General features: G+C 40.0%; 1 protein-coding gene across 4 annotated transcripts in view; it reads right to left on the bottom strand.

Annotated features, from left to right (window-relative positions):
- HECTD2 (HECT domain E3 ubiquitin protein ligase 2) overlaps positions 1 to 23,855 on the bottom strand; it is a 133,127-nt gene that overhangs the window by 73,244 nt on the left and 36,028 nt on the right. For all 4 annotated transcript variants that reach the window (XM_075000369.1, XM_075000368.1, XM_075000370.1 and 1 more), the window contains 9 exons: positions 20,519 to 20,564; positions 18,820 to 18,929; positions 17,676 to 17,824; positions 15,046 to 15,169; positions 10,641 to 10,737; positions 9,989 to 10,096; positions 6,091 to 6,223; positions 2,204 to 2,292; positions 112 to 270 (listed from right to left, as the gene is read on the bottom strand). In XM_075000369.1, the coding sequence (XP_074856470.1) occupies positions 112 to 270; positions 2,204 to 2,292; positions 6,091 to 6,223; positions 9,989 to 10,096; positions 10,641 to 10,737; positions 15,046 to 15,169; positions 17,676 to 17,824; positions 18,820 to 18,929; positions 20,519 to 20,564 (1,015 nt within the window). The remainder of the gene's footprint in view (positions 1 to 111; positions 271 to 2,203; positions 2,293 to 6,090; positions 6,224 to 9,988; positions 10,097 to 10,640; positions 10,738 to 15,045; positions 15,170 to 17,675; positions 17,825 to 18,819; positions 18,930 to 20,518; positions 20,565 to 23,855) is intronic.

Here is a 23,855-nt window from a genome sequence, read left to right as displayed (position 1 = left end):
CCTTATAATGTAAAAATGTTCTGCTATTTTTAAATAAAACAGCGGCAACCAAGTATCCATAAATCAAAACAATTATTTAAATTCTTATTTTAAATACTGCTTTTTACTTACTGGCATAATTTGACACAGATCATCTAATGTAACATCAGTGATGCCTACAGGTGTGTTCTGATCACAGGGAACAATAGGAGGACTCAAAAGTTTCTTGTAACAGCAAGGTGGAAAGCGAATATCCAAGGTGATACTATTATATACAGCAAGTCCCATAAGCTATACATGTCAGATGTTAAGTAAAAAAGTCACATCCTTATTATAGGTAATATTCTATATAGATCACTTTAGGAAAATATTTGGTGCTGTTACTAAGAGTATTCTATAAAAATTAAATAAAACTGAGAAGGCAAGTAAGTATGTTCTTTTCCCCCCACACTGGTATTTTATTCAAGAATATGCAGTCTAATGTAAGAATTACTAAATTAAAAAAAAATTAACATGATCAAATAGTACACTTCTATTCAACACTTGAATTCTTTCATACTTATTATGATTCTATATCATGAAGCAAGTTTTTGAACCACTGTAATATGAAAAAAGTTAAAATAAAACACATTAGTTCACCAGCTTGCATATTCAGGCATGTTTGGTGGGACTGCATGAAAATCCAGAGTTTTGGGAACTATTAACAAGAACTCAGGTTGATTTTAGTCATTTCTGTCCAAATTAATATGACTATTGCTCTACTTGAGAAATTAATTGTCCATTAAAAGAAGATGCCCCTCTTTTGTGGCTGTTACTGGTTGCGGCCAGATTTGTTATTACATCTCATTATTTTTATCTTCCTAATGCTAAGCAGCCAATTGGGCAAAGAATGAGATATTTTCCTTATATAAAACCTTAACAATAAAACCAGGCTACTGGTTTCTATTTATTAAATATGTCAATGCCAATAACAAATTTATAAACCGTCAAATTTGCTGCCATTTCGTACCATGTTTTTCTTTTTGTGTTTAGCAGATTAAATCCTGTTAATTGCGTATATTCATCCTATTTGTGATAGCTATGCTGTTGAAGGATTTTAAATTTTTTCAGTTAGTCTAGTACTAATGATTTTGTTCACAAGTTATGCCATTTATAACATCAGTGTGTCACTTATGCTAGATTATCTATGAGACAGTTTAACAATTTTCAACATTTAAACCAAAGATGTAATTTTAAAGATTAAACTCTACAGTAAATAAAATATTATATTTAAAACTTGGTTCAAACAGAAGTTCCATACGTAAAAAGAATCTAATTTTTAATTTTCTAACCTTGGAGTTCTTGATTTTGCAAAGTTAATATTTTAATGTAGTTTTTGTATGCAATTTATACATACACGTGCACAATACAGTAAACCCTCGATTCAACAAACCCTGACATAACGGGCTTCGGAAATAATGGACACTGTCTGCCAGCCCCCCTGCCACTCCCCGCCCAAATAAATGCCAGAGACTCACCAGTGCCACTGCCAGGGCTGGAGGAGCTACCAGAGAGGCTGGGGCTGCCCAGGCCAGAGGTGCAGAAGGGGGCAGCTGTGGTGGGGCGCAGGAGCTCTCTTATCCCAACCCCATGTGCATGGAGCATGTAGGTGCCCAGACACGGCTGCCTGCAATGGCGCTGAGCAGCAGCCATGGTGTTGGAAGCTGCTGCCTGCTGGCAGGCTGGGGGCAGCCATACTCTACCTTCGCACGGGCAGCTTGGAGCCAGGGGCTGAAGGAGCCACAGTGCTGAGAGCTGCAGGAGATGGAAGGAGCCAGGCCAGCATTCAGCTCCTCTCCTGGTAACTGGGAGAGGGAGATGGAGGTGTGAGGGGAAGAATGGGGCAGGAGGGAGGAAGGGAAGAGGGGGGGCAAAGGACAGGAGTGGGTGATCACTGGGAAGGCCAGTGCATCATCATATAATATGGATGAATGGACTTTCAGCATTAACGGACACCCCGTCTCTCCATTAGTTTGTTAAATCAAGGATTTATTCTATGTATTTTCCTTGTTTTTCATTTGCCTACAAGAATCACTACTCAGGGTATTCTATTTAGCCCTTTAAAACAAAAAAGATCTTTTAGTGAAAAAGGAAAGCATAATAAAAACAAATTCTGATATTATACATTTAGTAGCTGATTAAACTACTATGAATCTAGCACCTTCAAATGGACAGCAAAGGATACAGCTCCAACCAATCGGAATTCTGAATAGTTATCACATTTATAGCTGCTAAACCAGTGACAGTGTGAATCCTTGTGATATGTAAACATACCTGTGGAATGTAAAAATTATTTCACAATGTTATACATCTGCAATCAAAAAGTTCCCCCCCCAAAGCATATTTTTGTTTCACATTTTCTTCATCCTCTTTTTAGTTAAGTGTGTTTATTTTCCTTCCTTTCTACATCAGTAAAGGTAATCATTTGGCAATCTTGGAGCATGCTGGCACATACTCACTGACGCAAACATCACAAGCCCTACTGCCACATAAGGCACAGTTGTGGGCTGTCACAGAAACTGTTAATCGATAGTGAAACTGGCAACATTAAAGTCTATTTGTTAAAGATTTATATTTAAGTTCCATATTTATGTAACCAGAAAGTTAGACTGTTAAAGTGAGTCAAAATTGCTGGGGGGGTGGGAAAGCAAAATATGTTTTAATAATCGTATTGGGATATGTGGTTTAGAATTTGAGGAGACTGCAATACGGATTACCATGTTCACAGTTCTCAAGTAAGCAGTCTGCCCTTGTGCAGATATGTTCAACATCTACACACAATTGTGCTTTGCCTCACAGATTCTCATGTTATGTTAACACAGCAAAGAGGAATCCACAGATGACCTCTGCCAGATGACTCTGGCTTTCAGGGCTCAGGCTACTTTACTACTCTTTAGAATTCTGGGTGTGGGCTCTAGGACCCTGCGGGATGGAAAGTCACAAAGCTTGGGTTCCAATAATTATTCTGGAATAGCTATTTCAATACAAGATCCACAGTAAGAGTTCCTTTCCTAGATATGCTGAAATATATTCCAGCAGGGGCTTATTTAGAAACAAGTAATCCAAAATATTTATTCTGCAGTAGCCTTTTTGGTAAATTTTCAAAGTTTATACAAGCCTTTAGCGGAGTGGATGGTACAGATTTAGATTATTTTACCTGGTCTATTAATAAACCATGCAGTCAACTGAACTGTTGCTCAGGAACACTCGTGCTGCAGTAAGACAGGATGTAACCCTTCTTCTGAGACATAATCGTCTAAACTATCTCACTCTGTCATGCTCTCCTGCATATTTTATACAAGTCGGCTTATGAATATGCCCACCTCAAATATGCTTTATGCAAAATACCTCATATCAATGTTAATGTTACAATCTGCTGAACATGTATATCCTATTTTTGTGCATGTATCATTCTTGTATGGAAAGTTAAAAATTGAAATATGAATCTGGTTGTAATTCAAAATGTGCTAATGAGGGCCATTATGGATGCCTTGAAATCTGAATGGCTTGGTGATCAAGTCAATGACCTGGGAGCAACCATATCTATCTGGTACACCGAAACTGTAGCTGGTCCTAGAAAATATATGATAATGTCACCTGATACTGGAAACCATCTTGACCCTGGAATTTTTCCACAGGGATAAGGGTGCCAAAAAGGGTCCCCAGCATAGGGAAAAGCCTATTTAATCCATGGGAAGCAATCTGTCCTTTGTCTACAGCTGGCCTTTGAAATTGCCTCACCTACTCTAAGAAGATATGAAGAACTTTGAAGAAGCTCTGGACCCAAGTCACAGTAAATATTAACTCTGATCGCAAGCAGTTACCCAAGAGAAGAATAGATGTTTATGGTAAGAACTTACATATAATACATTTCTTAGTGGATTAGAAATGGTTAAGCATTTTTGTTCTAATATAGTAAATAACTTTGATCTGACTGTTTTCACTTGAAAGCACTTAAATCCTACTTTTTATACTTAACAAAAACACTTGTGTTTATTACTAAGCCTACTGTGAATAATTTTTACTGGGGCAGGTAGGGGAGGAGAGAAGGAAAGGAAGCAACCACTGTGCATACTTATTGATAAAGAAGGTTGACACCCTTATAAGCTTACGCAGAACAAAAATCTCACACAGAGTGAGACAGATTTATTTGGGATTTTGGTCCAATTTGGGGGTTGGTGTTTTGGGTGCTGATCCTTTAAAGCTGGGCATTCCTGCAGCTGAACTATTTCAGTGTCTGGGTTGCTCTGCAGGAGAGTGGTGACCCCAACTGTGGGGCTCAAAGAGAGTATAAGAGAATACAATAAGCAATGGGAATGCAAAGTGAGTAGAGAAGCAGGAATTAGAGTAATTCTTGTAATAATGGAGAACTGATCTAAGTCTTCACCTGCAAATTCTCAAAATCTGATATGCCATTGAAATAAAGAAGTATCAGTTCTCCAAGTATATTGGAACTTCCTTAGCAGCATGCCAATCCTTAACTGGCTAGGCAACCTGCACACTCCATTCTCTAGGCATTAAGTTTTTCCTTCCCCGGCCCCCACCCTCAACAAAGACAAAACATTTCCCTGTACACTCATCCCTCACTTTAGGAGCACAATTGGTTCCCAACTTTCTGCTCGTAGGCAGAGACTTGTAAGAGGGACACTAAATTCATATTAAATTACATGTAAAAGTCTCTGATTAGTTCCTAGGACTCCCAACTCAGGGAAGCAGGTGGCGCTGCTTTTGAAAGGTGACTGAACCTTGGGCTGGGGAGGGTTAAAGGCTGTGAGTAGTTTGGGGCTGTGAATATGAGGGAGGGTTAAAATTTGGTGGTGAGCGGGGCGAAGCTTCAGGCTGCCACAGTTTGGGGCCCGGGGGTGGGGGGGGTTCAGGCTGCGAGATCAGGCAGCGGGGGTGGTGGTGGTCTGGCTTTGGGCCAGTAAGGGGATCTGGCTGTTGCAGTTTGGGGCCATGGGGGTCATGCTGTGGAGCTGCGGGGGTCGGGACACAGTGGATACAGGTGGCAGGGGCGGCAGGCTGCAGGGCCGCGGGGGGAGGAGTCTGGCTGCGGGGTTACAGGTAGCCACAGGAGGGTCTGGCCACGGAAAGTACAGGTGGCCACAGGGGGGTCTGGCCACATGGGTAACAGGTGGCGGGGCGGAGGGGGTGTCTGGCCGCAGGGTGTACAAGTGGCTGCAGAGCGGTTTGGCCACGGGGGGGTTGTACAGGTGAACACGGAGGGTATACAGGCAGCTGTGGGAGGATCTGGCTGCAGAGGGGGAGGGCGTGTCCGGCTGCAGGGTGCACAGGCGTTGCGGGGTGGGGTGGGGGGGTTCAGGCTGTGGGGCCAGTAAAGGAGTCTGGCTGCCACAGTTTAGGGCTGCGGGGGAGGGTGTGTCAGACAGGGAGAGAATCTGGCCACGGAGCCAGTAAGGGTGTCAGGGTGTTGGGCCGCTGGGGGTACAGGCGGCGGGGGGGTGAGGCTGTGGGGCTGGTAAGGGGCTCTGGCTGCCATGGTTTAGGGCTGCAAGGGGGGCGGGTCCTCAGGGCTGGCAGGGGCATCAGGCTGCCGTGGTTTGGGGCCGTGGGGCTGCAGGGAGTGCAAGCAGCAGTGGGGTGTCAGGCTGTGGAGCCAACAGGGGGTCAGGCTGCAGGGCTGGCAGGGAGTGTCAGATTAGGGGGGGTCGGAGCTGTGGGGAGGGGGGTAAGGCTCGTATGAGCGGGAGAAGTTCACTTGTAGAGCAAACTAAGGTAGGTAAGTGTGTCCCTCATTTAAGCGAGTCCTCATAAATGAAGTACTTGTTTAACGAGGGATGAGTATGTTGCTTTTACAGCTGCAGCTCGTAACTTCAGTGGTTTGGTTTGTGTACTACTGATGTCAATTCCCCTCCCCACTGCAAACAACCCAGCCCACTCTTACTGCTCCACATGAGCAATGTGACCCAAGGCAAACTGAAAACAAGATACAGGGTGAACAGACTAAACAGCTGAAAAACTAAACATGCCTATCCATCCTTGCTTTGTTTAATCCTGTTTTTAATCCGTTATTCTTTATTTTTTAATAAAAAACTGCATATGAGAACTCACCATAATCTGGGTGAAAAATCTGGCGAATAAGGAGAAGAAACCATTCTTTTGTCAAGCCACCCATATCAAGACCAGCCTCCCCTACAAATGTAACTTTCAACTTTTTTTTCAAATCTGCCCTTTTCCGTGTCAGCTATTAAAAAATAAGAATTATAATAAATCGTAGACTCAAAGTATTTAATATAACAGAACTGCTACATAACACAGATATGCTTCTGTTATTTCTGCAATTATTATTGTGTGAAATATCAATCTATAAGGTTAATGAATTCTAACTGATAAGTCTAATTTATATGCAAACAATTGCCTGGATTGGGGAAATTAGCTAATCAAAATTGGTTGGCCATTTTCCCTCCTGGCTCATGATGTCTCTTGCCAAGGCTTGGAAACAGTTACCAAATAGCTCTAATCCACAGTCTTTGTGAGTTACTGGGTCCAAAATGACAGCAGTGGTAAGTAATTGGGAGAACACAGCGGAAAGTATTCAATAATTTGGGCACGTGTAATTCTGTCAGCAAGTTAATGACAAGAAGGCAAGGGAGGCGTCACTGAGTCACTGAAATCTATAGAATCATAATTACAATGGTGTCACCTTTTTAACTGATGATGGCAATCAACTTCGAGCATCCCTTCCATTCATAGGAATCTGCAACTTTAAAAAAATTAATCTTGGTATTATGTTCTGGTAGTTAAATAACACAATATGGTGGGTCAAGGACCTCAGCAGAATTTTGAGAGGGTGGCTACCTTTGACATACCAGTGTTAAAATATAATTTAAAATATTTTAAAATATTTTCTTGAATATATAGCTACATAATTGTCCTAGGCTTGTCCTGTTTGGCACCATAGTGTGATGGGAGAAAAGGCTTTCAAGTGATACCCCAACTTCCGACCACACGGTATTATAAAAATTTCCACCAACTGGAGGGCTTGGAGCGGGGACCCAGAGAGAACTGAGCATCCCCGCTATGGCACAGCAATTATGATTCCATAGATTTTTGCATATCAAACACCACTCCCCTTTGTCTTGCTAACACTAGCTTGCCCACCACTCAGATTTTACTACATTGCGCACCTATACCATAAAGTTTGAGGGGAGAAGCTAGTGAAGGAAAAAAATCAGAGGCTACATCTACACTACGAGAGAAATTTGAATTTACATTGATTTTCTAATTCTGGATTTATAAATTCAAATTTGACCATCCTCGCTTCCCACATGCTCCTCACAAAGTTGAGTCACTGCTGCCACACTCAAATTGGCTAACATCGACTGTTCCAGTAGTGCATTGTGGGAAACTATCCCACAGTTCCCTCATCCCTGTAGCATTCTGGGTATGCTCACTGGTCTTGACATCTTCCCACATCGTATTTTTTCTCATTCCCCTCCCGATCCCTGAAAAGATGCTGATCCCTGGAAATACCCTCAAAGTTAGAAGACGGGATAGAAAAGTGTAGGTAAAAATAATTTTTGGTCCCCCCGCCCACATTACATTGCCAACACAGGTGCACAGACTGTATTCTCAACTGGACATCCACTGAGTGCCCCACCTCTCATCATTGCATGTAATCCCTGAAAATAACACAGAAGCCCGGACTGTATTTTAAAGTGAGAAAAAAAGAGATATAAAAGTCCATGAAAAAAGAATTTGTGGTTTTCCAACCCATTATATTGCCCACACTGGTGCAAGAACAGTGTTCTCAACTGGCCATCCACTGAGCATACCATTTCCCATCATTGCATGCATGCGATCCCTGAAAATACTACAGGGGTCCAAACTGTGTTTTAAAGTGAGAAGAAAGAGGACAGAAAAGCGTAGGAAAAAGAACTTTTGGTTTCCCCATTCATTATGCTGGTATTGGGAAGAGTCTTTGGCTTTCTGGTGCACTATAAGGCTTCCATGCAACAACTATGTTCACAACTGGCCATCCACTGAGTATCCCACCTCCCATCATTGCATACATGTGGGTCCCTGAAATACAGGGGCCTGGACTGCATTTTAAAATGAGAAGAGGATAGAAAAGTCTAGGGAAAAAGTGCTCAGGTCCCAGTTGACATGGTCCCTTCAAAGGGAATCAGCCCCCCCCCCCCCCGACCACATAAGACTTCCTCCTGTGGCAGCAAGCCATGTATGGGCCTTGGGTGGGGCAGTTGAAATTGTCCTCCCTGATCCTCCCCGAGGGTTAGCGCAAAACCCCCACTACCTTAGCTGCCAGGGAACACTTCCCCGGGGTGGCAGCAAGCCCCTTCCTTAGCCACTGGGGAAGACAATTCCCCCAGCAGCAGCAAGCCCCGGTATGGGTATGTGTGGAGGCCAGTTGAGGTGGTCCTCTCCAAATATCTTAGCCGTTGGGACAGGCTTGCCCATGGCAGCAGCAAAACCACCAGTATCTTAGCCACCAGGGAGACTTCCTCACAGCAACAGCAAGCCCCCGAACATCTTAGCCTCCAAAGAACACCTCTCCTCAGCAGCAGCAAAACCCCCAGTATCTTAGCTGCCGGGGGACAGTTCCCCATGGCAGCAGCAAAACCCCCAGTACCTCAGCTGCCAGGGGAGACTTCGCCATGGCAGCTGCAAGCCCCCAATAGTTTTCCCGTCCTTGGATCCCTAAATGCGTGCAATCTATCGTGGTGCTGCCTGGAAGCATGGTCAGCATTGACTGGCAGGCACATGCTTTCTTTCGGTTGGGGTCTACCCACGTGATGTGGCAGAGGGTGAGAAAGACCCAGACTGTGTGGTGCCTGTGGGGGACAGGAGGAGGTTCACACACAAATGTAAATCAGAGAAGGATTCTCAACGTGTTAGGTAAGCACGACCCCCACCACAGCCTTGTTGAAACGTGGTATGGCGGGGCAGCGGCTGGCTTCAGGCAGTGGAGAAAGAAGTGTAGAGACAAAGCCACAAACTCTCTGCAGGGGCTATCTGAATGGGCAGATGTGTTCACAGCACTAATAGCAAACAAAGACAGACATTTCTCAGGCTCTCATACTAACATGAGCCCATAGCCAAAGGCTTGCTGCTTCCGCTTGAAAATTTACAGTCTTCCTGTTACTGGAGAGCAGCGGCCAGAGTGGAGCACTGAAAGGGGACATTGCGGGTTACACATGGGACACCTCTGGAGGCTATTAAATTCGATTTGAAGACGTGGCGGTTCCACACTGGCCTTTAAATCAAAACTTCTGAATTTGAGCTTGACTTATGCCCATCAGGTAACTGCTATTTTGTAATCCTGAGATTAGTGCACCCTAAAATCGAGCTAATGGTATTTACAGTGAAGACAGTCACATGGTAATATCGAGCTAAGTGAATTAAATGTGAATTTATCTCATAGTGTAGATGCAGCCACAGCATCTAAAGAACTAGTTAGAAAAAACGGGAACCTTTGCCCTAGCATATGATACAAAACAATCTGAAGACTATGCACAGTATTGTTAATGGGTTCACTTTATATTAATATTTTTAAAATTTATTTTAGTTAGCATGCACATACACAAAATCTACATATTTGTGTGAATAAAGTGGGAAAACATACAAGACAATGACTGAACATGTGGTTAGTTTCCACAGCTACCATTACATATGTTAATAGTAACAGAGAGAAAGCCATGCTAGTCTATACACTATCAAAAACAAGAAGCAGTCCAGTAGCACTTTAAAGACAAACAGAACCATTTATTAGGTGATGAACTTTCGTGGGACGGACGGACGGAGAGAGACAAACAGTCTGCCCCACGAAAGCTCATCACCTAATAAATGATTCTGTCAGTCTTTAAAGTGCTACTGGAGTGCTTTTTTGTTTTCATGTTTTTAATAGATTCACTGGTGAAATGAACTTTATCAGACAATTAAAAATGTTACAAATACTTTCCAGCAAACAATTAATTTCTATTTTCTGTACCTCATCAAGCGAATCACTAACAAGATGCATCCGTCTCACTTTCACATTTAGGAATAACATATTCATGTCAGGTCTCTGCCTGCGAGAGACTTTGTCCACCAGGCTTTGCTATTTGGAATTGGGAAAAAACAAAAACAAAAAAAAAAAGGAACATACACAACAGTTTTGCTTAAGAAACCAGATCAGCCCTCGGAACCTAGCAGCATCTTCTCTTAAAAGCCTCTACTCCTTTACATTGAACACCTGGGCCTGTGACCTGTACAGGTACTGTGGGATTCTGATCTATCATTGTCCATGCCAGCATAAAAAATAGACAATAAGGCTTCTTAGAGAAATGTGTTCCCTCAAAATTATCTTCCTCATTAATCTGGGAATGGTGAAGGAAAGTCCTTATATTGCAGAAGACTCAAGACTAGCATATTATACTACAGAAATATAAATTAATGAAGGCTCTTCAGACCTAACCACCTTAAATAAAACCACTGTGTACACATTCTGCATGCCTTTTAGCAGAACAGAAATTACAGTATAACTTTTTAAGAAGCTAGCCTTAAATTTCAGAGACTGCAATGAATAATTTTACAGAATGTTTAACAGATTAAAATGCATACAATTATTTTACATGAACATCATTTATCACAAAATTACTTACCCGTGCCATGCTTATCATCTGTTGTTCCGAGTCCCTTTGAATAATAACTTTTTTCGCTGCTATAGAAATAATGAATGGATACTGACAGAAAGAAAACCTGAATGGCAAAAGAGACAGCAAGTTAAATAAGATGTAATTTTATGCTAAAGACAATAAAACAAGATTTAATCTTCGCATTACTGGCTAATAATTCTCTGCTCCATTAATATCTAATTTGCAATTAACTTATTCTGAAAGAGCTATTGTTCTTTCTGCACTTTAATCTTTTGCAAACCTTTTCAGTGTTAACTATCAAGGACTTAGCATTTACTGTATTTGTATATACTTCATCATAGACCTTTTTCTTTCTATTGTAGCATCTACCATCATTAAAACATAACAGCCATAGTGGGTCAGATCAAAGTTCAGTCCAGCCCTGTCTGCAGACAGTGGCCAAAACCAGATGTCCCAGAGTGAGTGGACCGAACAGGTATCAAGCAAGCAATCTCTCTCCTGCCATCCATCTCCAGCTTCTGAGAAACAGAAGCTAGGGACACCATTCTTTACCCATCCTGGCTAATACCCATTAATGGACCAGACCTCCATGAATTTATTTAGTTCTTTTTTAAACCCTGTTATAGCGATAGCCTTCACAGCGTCCTCCGGCAAGGAGTTCCACAGGTTGACTGTGCGCTGTGTGAAGAACTTCCTTTAATTTTATTTGGTGTCCTCTAGTTTTGACATCATGAGAACAAGTAAATAATTTTTCCTTGTTCACTTTCTCCACACCACTCAATTTTATATACCTCTATCATATCCCCCCTTAGTGTCTTCTTTTCTAAGATGAAGAGTTCTACTTTCTTTCATCTCTCTTCATATGGGACCTATTTCAAACCCCTAATCATTGTAGGTGCCCTTTTCTGACCCTTTTCTAATGCTGCCATGTATTTTTTGAGATGAGACCATATCTGTATGCAGTATTCAAGATGTGGGCATACCATAGTTTTATATAAGGGCAATAGGATATCCTCCATCTTATTCTTGATCCCTTTTTTAATGATTCCTAACATCCTGTTTGCTTTTTTGACTGTTGCCACACACTGCATGGATGTTTTCAGAGAACTATCCACGATGACTCCAAGATCTCTTTCCTGATGAATTACAGCTAAATTAGCCTGTCATACTTTATGTACAGTTGTTTTTTTCCCCCCCAATGTGCATTACTTTACATTTATCCACATTAAATTTCATTTGCCATGTTGTTGCCCACTCACTCAGTTTTGGGAGATCCTTTTGAAGTTCATCACAATCTGCTTTGATCTTAACTATTTTGAGCAGTTTAGTATCACCTGCAAATTGTGCCAACTCACAGTTTAACCCTTTTTCCAAACTTATGAATAAGTTGAATAGGACTGGTCCTAGGACCGACCCTTGGGGAACACTAGTTACCCTTTTCCACGCTGAAAATTTACACCATTTATTCCTACCCTCTGTTTCCTGCCTTTTAACCAGTTCTCAGTTCATGAAAGGAACTTCCCTCTTATCCCATGACAACTTAATTTACACAAAAGCCTTTGGTGAGGGACCTACTCAAAGACTTTCTGGGAATCCGAATACACCACACCTACTGGATCCCCTTTATCTACATGTTTGTTGACCCTTTCAAAAAAACTCTAACAGATTAGTAACAGAGAGGGAGCCGTGCTAGTCTATATACTCTCAAAACAAAAAGCAGTCAAGTAGCACTTTAAAGACTAGCAAAATAATTTATTAGGTGAGCTTTCGTGGGACAGACCCACTTCTTCACACCATAGGCATACCAGAACAGACTCAATATTTAAGGCACAAAGAACCAAAAACAGTATATCAAGGAGGACAAATCAGAAAAAAAATGATCAAGGTGAGCAAATCAGAAAATGGAGGCATGGGGTGGGGAGGGGGAAGGTCAAGAATTAGATTAAGCCAAGTATGCAGACGAGCCTCTATAGCGACTCAGAAAATTCCCATCCCGGTTCAAACCCACAGATCACTATACTTACCTACACCCTTCTAGCTTCCATCCTGCACACATAACTAGATCCATTATTTACAGTCAAGCTCTTAGATACAATTGCATTTGCTCTGATCCAACTGACAGAGACCAAAAACTACAAGATCTTTACCAAATATTCATAAACCTGAATTACCCACCAGGAGAAGTAAAAAAAAAAAAACCAAATCAACAGGGCCAGATGAATACCCAGAGACCAACTACTCCAAGATCAGCTCAAAAAAGCCAAGAACAGAACACCACTGGTCATCACCTATGGCCCCCAACTCAAACCACTGCAAAGAATTATTAAAGACCTACAACCTATCCTTAAATCAGGATGCCACACTCCAGAAGGCCCTAGGTGACAGGCCTGTTCTCTCCTACACACAACCTCCCAACCTTATGAGGATCCTCACTAACAGCCACAGTCTATACCCCATGAATACCAGTCCTGGAACCTTTCCTTGCAACAAAGTCCGCTGCCAGCTTTGTCCACATATTTTCTCTGGAAATACCATCACTGGACCTAACCAGGTTATTCAGAGAATCACGGGCACTTTCTCATGCTCCTCAACTAACATCATATATGCCATTATGTGCCAACAATGCCCAGATGCTTTGTATATTGGATAGACTTCTAAACTCCCTTAGACAAAGGGTTAATGGGCACAAGAGAGTCATCAAAACACTCCAGATCCACAAACCAGTTCATCAACATTTTAATGGAGTGGAATATTCTGTTAGTGTCTTAAGAGCATGCGTGTTACTGAAAAAAAAATTTCGCACCACTATTCAAAGGGAAACAGCCGAGCTGTCTTTTAGATTCAAATTCGGCACATTAACACGTGGTTTGAATGGGGATGGGAATTTTCTGAGTCGCTATAGGGGCTCATCTGCATGCTTGGCTTAATCTAATTCTTGACATTCCCCCCGCCCCAACACCCCTCCACTCTCTGATTTGCTCACCTTGATCATTTTTTTCTGATTCGTCCTCCCTGATTACTGTTTTTGGTTCTCTGTGCCTTAAATATTGAGTCTGTTCTGGTATGCCTATGGTCTGAAGAAGAAGTGGGTCTGTCCCATGAAAGCTCACCTAATAAATTATTTTGCTAGTCTTTAAAGTGCTACTTGACTGCTTTTTGTTCTAACAGATTAGTTACACATGATTTCCCTTTACAGGAACCATGCTGACTTTTGCCCAACAAATTATGTTCTTCTGTGTGTCTGACAATTTTATTCTTGATTATGGTTTCAACTAAGTTTGCCCAGTACCAACGTTAGACTAACTGGTCTGTAATTGCCCTGATGGTCTTTAGAGCCCTTTTAAAATATTGGTGTTAATTAGCTATCTTCCAGTCACTGAGTACAGAAGTTGATTCAAAGGATAGGTTACAGACCACAGTTAACAGTTCTGCAATTTCACATTTGAGTTCTTTCAGAACTTTTGGATGAATGCCATCTGGTCCCAGTGACTTGCTACTGTTAAGTTTATCAATCAGTTCCAAAGCCTCCTCTAATGACATCTCAATCTTGGACATCATTGCACTTTGATATGACTGAGAAGCAAAGTAAGCCACAACAGTATGCAAACAGTATCTTTGGTGTTAAATACTAAATTTGAATTGTTAAGCATAGCTAATGCATAAAAAAAACTATTACATGATTTTGATTGCAAAAAAGATGACTCATGTCCCAATTTTCTAGTCAATTAAAGTGCGTAATTTAAATACTTGTATTTTATGCTATTTGCTGGGACCTGATTGACATTTGGAACTACAGATGACCAGTACTTCTGAAAAAAAATCAGGCCACTTGTAACAATGCCTTGTAATCACAGTAGAAAGGAAGGTGAACACTCAAAACACCTCAAAAGTGACAGAATACCAATGGTTCTTTTGTTAATTTTCTTTGTTAAATTTAAGCTTTCTTAAAAGTGAAGAAATAGCAGTGCTAGCCTAAGCAAAGAACATAGTATAGCATGTTGGTGATATCCTATGTTTTCCTTCTTGTTTTCACCAGAATTATGAACATTTCAGAGTTACAAACAACCTCCATTATCAAGATGTTTATAGCTCTGAGGTTCTACTGTAGTAAGACTTTACCGGCTGCCTTTTGTCTTGTCAATGTGAGCAATGAACTTATATTACTGTCTATAATTTTCATATTTTATTCGATTTAAAATCAGACTATGAAATCCTGGCCTCCCTAAAATCAGTGACAAAACTTCCAGTAATTTCAACGGAGTCAGGCTTTTACCAAAAAAGTCAAAGCTATCTATTTGAAAAGATGTGGTAATGAACTTTAAATAACTTTAAAATAAAACAGAAAAGCCTAGAATGAACAAAGACACAATCTATTTTTATTAAACAAAACTTTTGCCATTTTATTTTTTACCTGTGAGAGTTTCCATAACACTGCCAGTTATGATACTCTTCTAAGAGATCAATATGATCCAATGTAGAATTATAAAAATCCGTATATGGAATAATAGCAGGATTAGAAAGGTTATTTGCAGCATCTGTGAAGAAAACATATAGAATCACTATCAGGAATCAGAGCTATCACTCTGCTATTATAAAAATATGGCCATGCTGGGACATCAATACTTGATGAGAATACTTTACAAACAATTTTAACAAAGAGAAACAAGAAAAAAGTTCCAACCTCACAATCATTTTAAAAATATTTTTTTATTTTGCAACTGGTGTTTTTTTGCCATTTTAAGCACATATTTGACATATGGCAATTTGACCCACAACTGATACATATTTTTTTCTGCTTCCAATTTAAGAGAAAAACCCTTGGAATGCCATGGAAATTTAAAAAGTATTCAAAAACTTAAGACTGCTTTCCTGAAAAATAACCTTAATACTACTAGAAGAGTGAAACCTTGCCCATAAAAGAGCAACAAAACTCCTATAGACTTCAGTAGGCCCAGGTTTCCACCAAACAGTAGTCTACTTATAGAAGCCATAAATGAATAGTAAGAGAGATAGTCGTTCTAGTCTATATACTATCAAAACAAAAAAGCAGCCCAGTAGCCCTTTAAAGACTAACAAAATAATTTATTAGGTGATGCATTTTTGTGGGACAGACCCACTTCTTCAGATCACAGCCATACCAGAACAGACTCAATATTTAAGGCACAGAGAACCAAAAACAGTAATCGAGTGGAGCAAATCAGAAAGCAGTGGACCAGAAGGGCTGGGGGGAGAGTCAAGAATTAGATAAAGCAAAGTATGTAAAAGAGTCCCTACAATGAGCTAGGGAATTGCCATTACAAGTAATGGATAGGTATTAGAATAATAAACTCCTCTGATTAATCAATCGATTACTTAAACTTATTTTCAACACTCTGAACTCTGAATTTATTTAGATATTTCAAACAAGTTTATTGGCAGTGATGCACTCTAGACGTTATCTAATTTTCTTTTAGGTTGTAATTCTCTCTCAACTTGTCTAAGCTTCATAGGCTATGTTTACACTAGCCCAAAACGGCCATTTCGAAGTTTACTAATGAAGTGCTGAAACACATATTCAGCACCTCATTAGAATGCTGGCAGCCGCGGCACTTCGAAATGGACGTGGCTCGCAGCCGTGCAGCTCGTCCAGATGGTGCTCTTTTTCAAAAGGACCCCGGCAACTTCAAAATTCCCTTATTCCTATCCGCTGTTAGGAATAAGGGAATTTCGAAGTTGGTGGGGTTCTTTCGAAAAGGACCCCATATGGACAAGCCACGCAGCTGCGAGCCACGTCAATTTCAAAGTGCCACAGCTGCCGGCATTCTAATGCGGCACTGCATATGTATTTCAGCGCTTCATTAGTAAACTTCGAAATGGACATTTGCATGGCCATTTCGAAGTTTTGGGCTAGTGTAGACACAGCCATAAGTGACATAATAGGTACTAAATGAGAATGAGATTTAGCCAAACTTATTACATGGGGATCTGATCTTTAACCAACTGTTGTCTTGATGTTTTAAAAAAAAAAAAAAAAAAAAAAAAAAAAAAGGCCCACTCTGTAGACCTGAATCCACTTGCCACAAATGACTCACTATGTAAGGAAAATAATGACTAATTTCAGCAAGCTCAAATTTATGAGTTGCAATGCATTTACCGCAAATCAGTCAAAAAATACACTGAATTTTTGATCCCCAACTTAATACTAATGTTTGTAAATAGCTGTTCAGTCAACAATAAAAGACTCGTATAAAGTACTACACTGTAACGGGAGTTTTTACATTCAGTGAACGCACAAAAAAACCCCAAAACTGAATAATGCATGGCTGGAAATTATTAAGAGCTGCCATTCCACAGGCATGTTTAACAGAATTGCATCAGTGAGATTAGTGGATATATGTCAGCAATTTGTGGGGAACAGCCCATTCGAGTCTCGGTGATATCTATATGACTGAAAGTATTTCATGTTCATTTGATCTATTTTTTCTAAGGGGAAACAGGCTAATCATTTACATTTATGTTCAGACTACCAGTATTTTTACATGTATCCTTACTACAACATTACAGTGGTATTCATTTCCTTTTGGAGAGGCCGTGTCTACACTAGCCAATAACTTCAAAATGGCCATGCAAATGGCCATTTCGAAGTTTACTAATGAAGCGCTGAAATACATATTCAGTGCCTTATTAGCAGGCGGGCGGCCACGGCACTTCGAAATTGACGCGGCTCACCCAGACAGGGCTCCTTTTCAAAAGGACCCCGCCTACTTCGAAGTGCTGCGGCTGCCCGCATGCTAATGAGGCGCTGAATATGTATTTCAGTGCTTCATTAGTAAACTTCAAAATGGCCATTTGCATGGCCATTTCGAAGTTTTTGGCTAGTGTAGACATAGCCATAGAGTTTAAAAGCATTCTTCTGGGATAAAGGAAAAGGCATTTGCTCGGCATAAACAGCAGTCAGTTGCCATTTTATTTTTCTATAGTAAACAGAAAAATCCTGTATGTCCTAACACAGGTATGAACTAAGAATAATCAATTTTAGTTGTAAAAAAAAAAAAAACTTACTAAATAGAGACAAAACTTTGGTTGCCGATGGAATCCACCATGCACATTTTATCATGGGTGGGAATTCTTCAGGTTTTGCAGGGAACAGACGTAAAGAAATAAATTGAAGCAACCTGTCTACTAACTGCTTAAATCTCCTCTGTGAAATCCTAGAAGAAACACACTGAAGTTACTCTTACATTCATACTGCCCCCAGGAAAGCTCACTATAATATATTACCACATAATGGACAAAACTCCAAATATGAAGTTTTCCGACATCTGCATATATTTCTAAACATTAACACATGGCAATATTTTACTTTAAAATGATGTAGCAATTCCACTGAATCAGCATCAGCCATATTCTAGGTATGCTTTAATCTCTTAAAATATTTTTAATACTACTGTGTGAGAAGTTAACATTTTTCCTAAACAGTTAATTGCCTCTTTATTTAAGGGGAAAATAGAAAGACAATTTTGGGAATTTTCTATTTACAGACATTTTGCTTTACTGAACAGAGACCCTGAAAAGAACTGCATGTATTCTTAAGTATGGGTTTAGTAGTCTACCAACTCTTTTTATGTCATACAATACATAGTTTCCATGTATGTAGTAAGAGAAATGCAAAATCTTATTAAAAACATAAAAAGTTCAATTTTTGGCTTTTCTATCCTGGCTGTAACAATAAAAATTGTCAAAACTCATGTTGCTCTTTTAACTGTGAGAATAATGACCCTTTTCAAACACTGAGATAAAACAAATTATAGCTATTACAGTTTGGTAGACTAGGGCGTATTCCAGCTTGAGAGAAGAAAAGCTGCTCCCCAAAGCTAGCAGATCACCTCCAAGGCCAAGCTCATTCAGCCTGAAGCCCTATATCCCATATGAAGCTACAGCCACTAGTGGTCTTGACCAGCACAGCTTCAACAGGGCCATGAAAAAGTTAACACAGTCCTGTAATTCCCATGTGTTTACAGGCTGAACCATGCATGCACCTCACAGCCTACTCCTTCCTGCCATATACGTTTAAAAATAAAAGAACTTTTCATTAATATAATTAAAGCTTGTTAGAATTAAAAAACAAAAAAATACATTCTCTAATAATGAAAGCACATTACAAATTGTAATCCTATATGATGGAAAGTGGTTTCTTTTCTTTTACTTTTTAAACCAGTGAGCTAGGAAATGATGGTCAGCTTCTGTCAAGGTTGCGATCTGTCTTAGCAAGTGAGCATAAATGACGTAAGTAGATGTGTTATTAAACTGAGGATTCTGCAAAAGATATTAAAAACATGTTTAGTGCCAAAATTAGTATTAAAAAACAATAAAGCCATAAGACTTTTCCAATCAACACACCTATGGATGAAAATATTCTGAAAATTGCTCTGATACAGTCAAGATTATGTAACAGCAGACTTTTATTTACAACTTCTCAAAGTCAAATGATATGTAACACTTGATTACAGAAGCAGAAAAATTTTAATAATGTTCTTATGTTTTAATAGAAATCAGATGTTTATTTAACATATGCTTTGCTATAAGAGAACATCAATTAAAGTGTATTAGATGAGCAATTCTTAAGGAAGTTTCCATATTCTTATGGCTGTGGCTAGCACTGACCCTACAGCTCAATATTATATATAACTATATTCCTCCACTAATGATTTACATCTTCTATGATTAGAGCACCAACTTTAATTTCTATCAGTGCCCCTGCACTGGACTGTTTCCCACTATCAGAACAAGTTACATTTCACATAATTCACAGTTGCTTCTCCTCCCTGAAAACCTTTTCTCCAACATGATTCTCAGCTGACATTATTCACAAACACTGGTGGACTGATCTCTTCTTTGCAAAACACACCAAGAAGCTTCATGTACATTAGTAAAATTCAGCTTTATAATTCATCACTGATGCAACTCCACCAGCAGCAGCAACAGTCAAATGCTACAGATTCAAACCCCCTTGTCCAGTACTCTCTTGTTCGGTTAACGTCCCTCATCCATCAAGACGCTGGATGTTGTTGGACAGCAGCTTCAGGACCCAAGGTGGGGGAACCCCAGCAGCCCCATTGCTGGAAGCCGGCTGAGGTGCTGAGCCCCACCAGTAGCCCCAGAGACATGTCTGGCTGGGAGCAGGCTGGGGAGCAAAACCCTGCTGACAGTTCCAGCCACAGGGACCCCAACTGCAGATGGGGAAACCCCAGCAGCCATGCAGCTGGGATCTGGCTGGGACATGGGGCAGTCCTGCAGGTGCAGGGACCCCTGCCAGATAAAGAATGAGGTAACCTGGCTGCCCTGCAGGGGAGCATGGCAGGAGTGGGGGCCCCCTCCAGGCAGTCAGCCTGACCTACACTTGTCTGGGACCATGCAGGTCCTGAGGGTATCAGATGAGGCAGGTAAAACGAGTAATATATATAGCACTCGGGCATTCTTATTTTGTATTGCGATAAATTTAATCAATAATATTTATATGTTTTCTGCAACATTACAGCATATTTAATTGTTGGAACAAAACATTGTTTTAAGTATGAAAGTGGGCATGAAGATAGATCAATGCAGGAGGGATGAGAAGGAAATAAAATAACTCACTTCACTCTCTCACCCTGCAAGCAGGCTCCAAGCAGTATATATATATATTGCTTATTATTAAAAAGAAAGCTTCTATTTTTCATTTAAAGGAGGGATGTGGGGGAGTGGAATTTTGAGTTATGTTTAACTCTCATTAATGCAAGTAAAGCACAACTCGAAATCATGCATTTTGAGGGATTACTGTACAGTTTAGCTGTACTTTGTATATAGGATAATACATCATGCATTGAACTGATTACGTGTTTTACTAAAAAAAACCTTTTTCTTACCTGTAGAATTATACAGTATGCTCTAAGATCATCTTTTGTTCGTGGCCTAAGAACAAACAGATTTATATCAAAATCATAAGTATAGACAAACATTAATAGTTAATGCAAACGTGTATCTAACAGCTCAGTTTTGCTTCTCTGAAGAAACCATATCTGCTGATTTTCTACAACCTACATATACTCTGGGCTCTTTCACAAATCAGTCAAGAGAAGCAATATAATCTTGCTGTAAGCCATAAGCTGAGGAACCCGTCATCCACCTACTTTTTGCCAGAAATAATTCTTCTTAAATACTCATAGGCAAGAAGCACATTAGTGTAAATAATTATATCCACAGGGAAAATGTCTTCTAAGATCACAAAATGATCCAGAAGAACCCTATGTATTCCTGCAACAATATAAAAGAAGGATTGGCAAACATGATCAAAATAAGAGAAAATGGCAAGATAGAACATTTCTCTTATTATAAGAGGCTTGTCCATTGATTCTTTGCACTGGAAGCACTGCCAGTCGTGAAAGCAGACAGGCAGGGAAGAACAAAGTTAGGTTGGAAACACACCACTTCAGAATCAAATTGTTGTTTATACTTTTCCCTGATTGATACTCAAGATTTCTCTGCCCATGAAAATGAAGCTGATTCAGAGTGTGTCTATAGTTCCTCTAAGGATGAGGCACCTTTGGTCTTCAATGGTTTACTAACAGAAAATTTGATTCAAGGAGAGACTACATCCTTTTTGGACTTTCTGACCCCTATGTTGAAGGCTAATAAAGAGAAAAACTTGACAATCAATACTGTTCTGTTTTCTTAAGATAAATCTTGAGAACAAATGAAAAATCTGTGTTATATCAGTTCTCTTTTAGGGAAGCATTTTTGATTAGAGTAAAACAAAACAGGCTACAAAGACATGAGTTACTCCTAAGCTGAAATCCTGATGATTGTTTTGTTCCCTATGGAATATGCCGTAATGAGTGTCAACTAACCTGACTTCCAATACCTATACACTAAGAGGAATTGTTACCTATAAGTTAATTTCCACAAGGAAAGTCTATAGAAGAGTCTACAAGTAGAATCCCTCTGATGAAGCCCTCTCATGAGAGCAATAAAAGCAGGAAACATTCTCAAACACGCTTTGTGTGATGAACACAAAAAAAAAAAAAAATCAAATTTCTGGTACAAGAAACATTGCAGAAATCTAGTGTGCTTTCTAATTTGTAATTATTGCCTTTCATATCATTTAGAAAAATGAATTAATTCTTGTAGCATCTGTTGGAACTATATGAATAGAAGCAGCCTGCAATTACTGAATAGTTTACATTCCCTGAGTCCCAACTGTTCTCCAGAGATTTTCATCATGACTTTGTTGAGAGCTTTCTCAAATGGCCATCCTCCATGCAAAGGTGTTAAAGGGTGACCAGTTGCTTTGGTGGATGGCTTTCCATATACACAGCTGTTTGTTTCCTGACAACAGTGCTTAGGGTCACTGAACCTGGGGAGAATCAAACTAAGCTAATGGTGGCATCTACTATAAAAGAAAAGATGAGAAGTCTCCAAGACAGTCTGCATTGTTTTGTGTTTGAAGGTCATACTTCAAAGATGGCATTTTCAAAAGGTGCCTTCCGCGTCATTGACTTACTTCTGCTTCCAATCAGGTCAAGGATAAAACTTCCAGTGGATTTAAAGGGAGCTGAGGAGGTCAATGTTGAGCATTCTGAGAATTGCACCGTAAGTTTCCTGAACCATAATACAAACACTCTAGCAACGTAGGTGGCAGAAACAGAGGGCTGGAAATAAAAAAAAATGCTAAAGCCTGAATTTCCTTGGAATGGTGCTTTTTTCTTCCTATCCAGCGTAGTGCTGTAAAAAGAAACCTTCCTTTATGGAGAAGATTGATGTTAAAATGACAGTCATGTTAAAGGAAACATTCTTGGGCACAATGGACAGTTCCTTTGTTTTGCAGCTTATTCAGAAGATACTGACCAATCTGCGAGTTAAGGCAACTGCTTTTTCATGGCTACTCCCATCCTGAGTTTACAATTCTTCAAGCACTCATTTAAAACACACACACACACACCGCCCCCCCCAGGAAAATATATGCCCACACTGGCTTTAACTGACTCTTTCTTGCTTTGTGGTGACGACTCCAAGGCTAAATAATCCTTTCAGTCATGGTGCTGCAGTATACCATGGGGTTTAAAAATTGTTTCTTGGGAGCTTGCTCAGATTTTAAACAATAGATTTAAACAATTGTTCTTTGAAGAAGAATAAAAGGAAGTCTTTAAGTTAGAGGAATAATCAAGCAGCACTTCAAAAATTAATATTTTTTTCTTGTATTGTCTTTAATTTTGGACCTTATGTCCACGACAGAAAATGTCTCAAAATTCAGAAGTAGAGTGAGAGCGTGTTTGGGGGTGGGGCAGCACCGCAACAAATTATCTGTTTTAGTACTCCTTACATAGGAAATCCCATTGTTTTCCATGAACTAACTGACAAGAGTGAGATCTTTGGGAAGAACCTTACCAAAATCTGCCTACTTTCTATGTGAAGGGGACCTTGAGCAACACAAGCAACGTCAGCTATCTAGCTGTCGTAGCCTCCTTTCTTTATATTTGTACCAAACCAGTACAAAGGACCAAACACTAGTTTATATCAATATTTATTAATAACACCCTCATATTAGAAGTGTGGCGTGGGCAAGATCTCGGAATGAGAGCCACATGAGAAGCTGAGAATAGTATAGGAAAAGATGATTGACATTCATTTTTCCTATCTTGGATGTTTCCATGGTACAAGTTTTACACAACTGCCTTTTTGTGTTTTGTGACAGGTGTATAAGTCTGGTTTTACAAGTTCTTGCTGTTCATCTACTTTTCTGCTATTACTGTCTCTGCTGAGATTTGCTTCCCTCACTGAATACTTTTGTGCTCTGTACTTTGTCTTCCGTTTTGAAGTATTAGAGGGGTAGCCATGTTAGTCTGCATCTTCAAAAACAATCAGAAGTCCCATGGCAATTTATAGATTAACAGATTTTTTGGAGCATAGGCTTTCGTGGGCAATGCTCCAAAAACTCTGTTAGTCTATAAAGGTGCCACAGGACTTCTCGTTGCTTCTGTTTTGAGGTACTGCTGTTTCCTGAGCCACTTTGTTGGAAATTGGGAAGTATCCTCTTCATCACATTCCCCTCCATCCAGGACAGATCTACAAACCAAAAAAGGCAGTAATGACCAGAAGTGGAGTAATGAACTATGTCTAGAAAGCCATTGTTCACCCTCATAAGCCACTTGTGCTGCCCAAATATAAAAGCAATTTGCATTTTGGACTGGCAGAAGAGAAGAGAGA

Source organism: Carettochelys insculpta, chromosome 7, assembly GCF_033958435.1.
Source record: "Carettochelys insculpta isolate YL-2023 chromosome 7, ASM3395843v1, whole genome shotgun sequence".
In the NCBI taxonomy this organism is placed as follows: domain Eukaryota; kingdom Metazoa; phylum Chordata; order Testudines; family Carettochelyidae; genus Carettochelys; species Carettochelys insculpta.
This window is presented reverse-complemented; position numbering and strand designations above follow the sequence as displayed.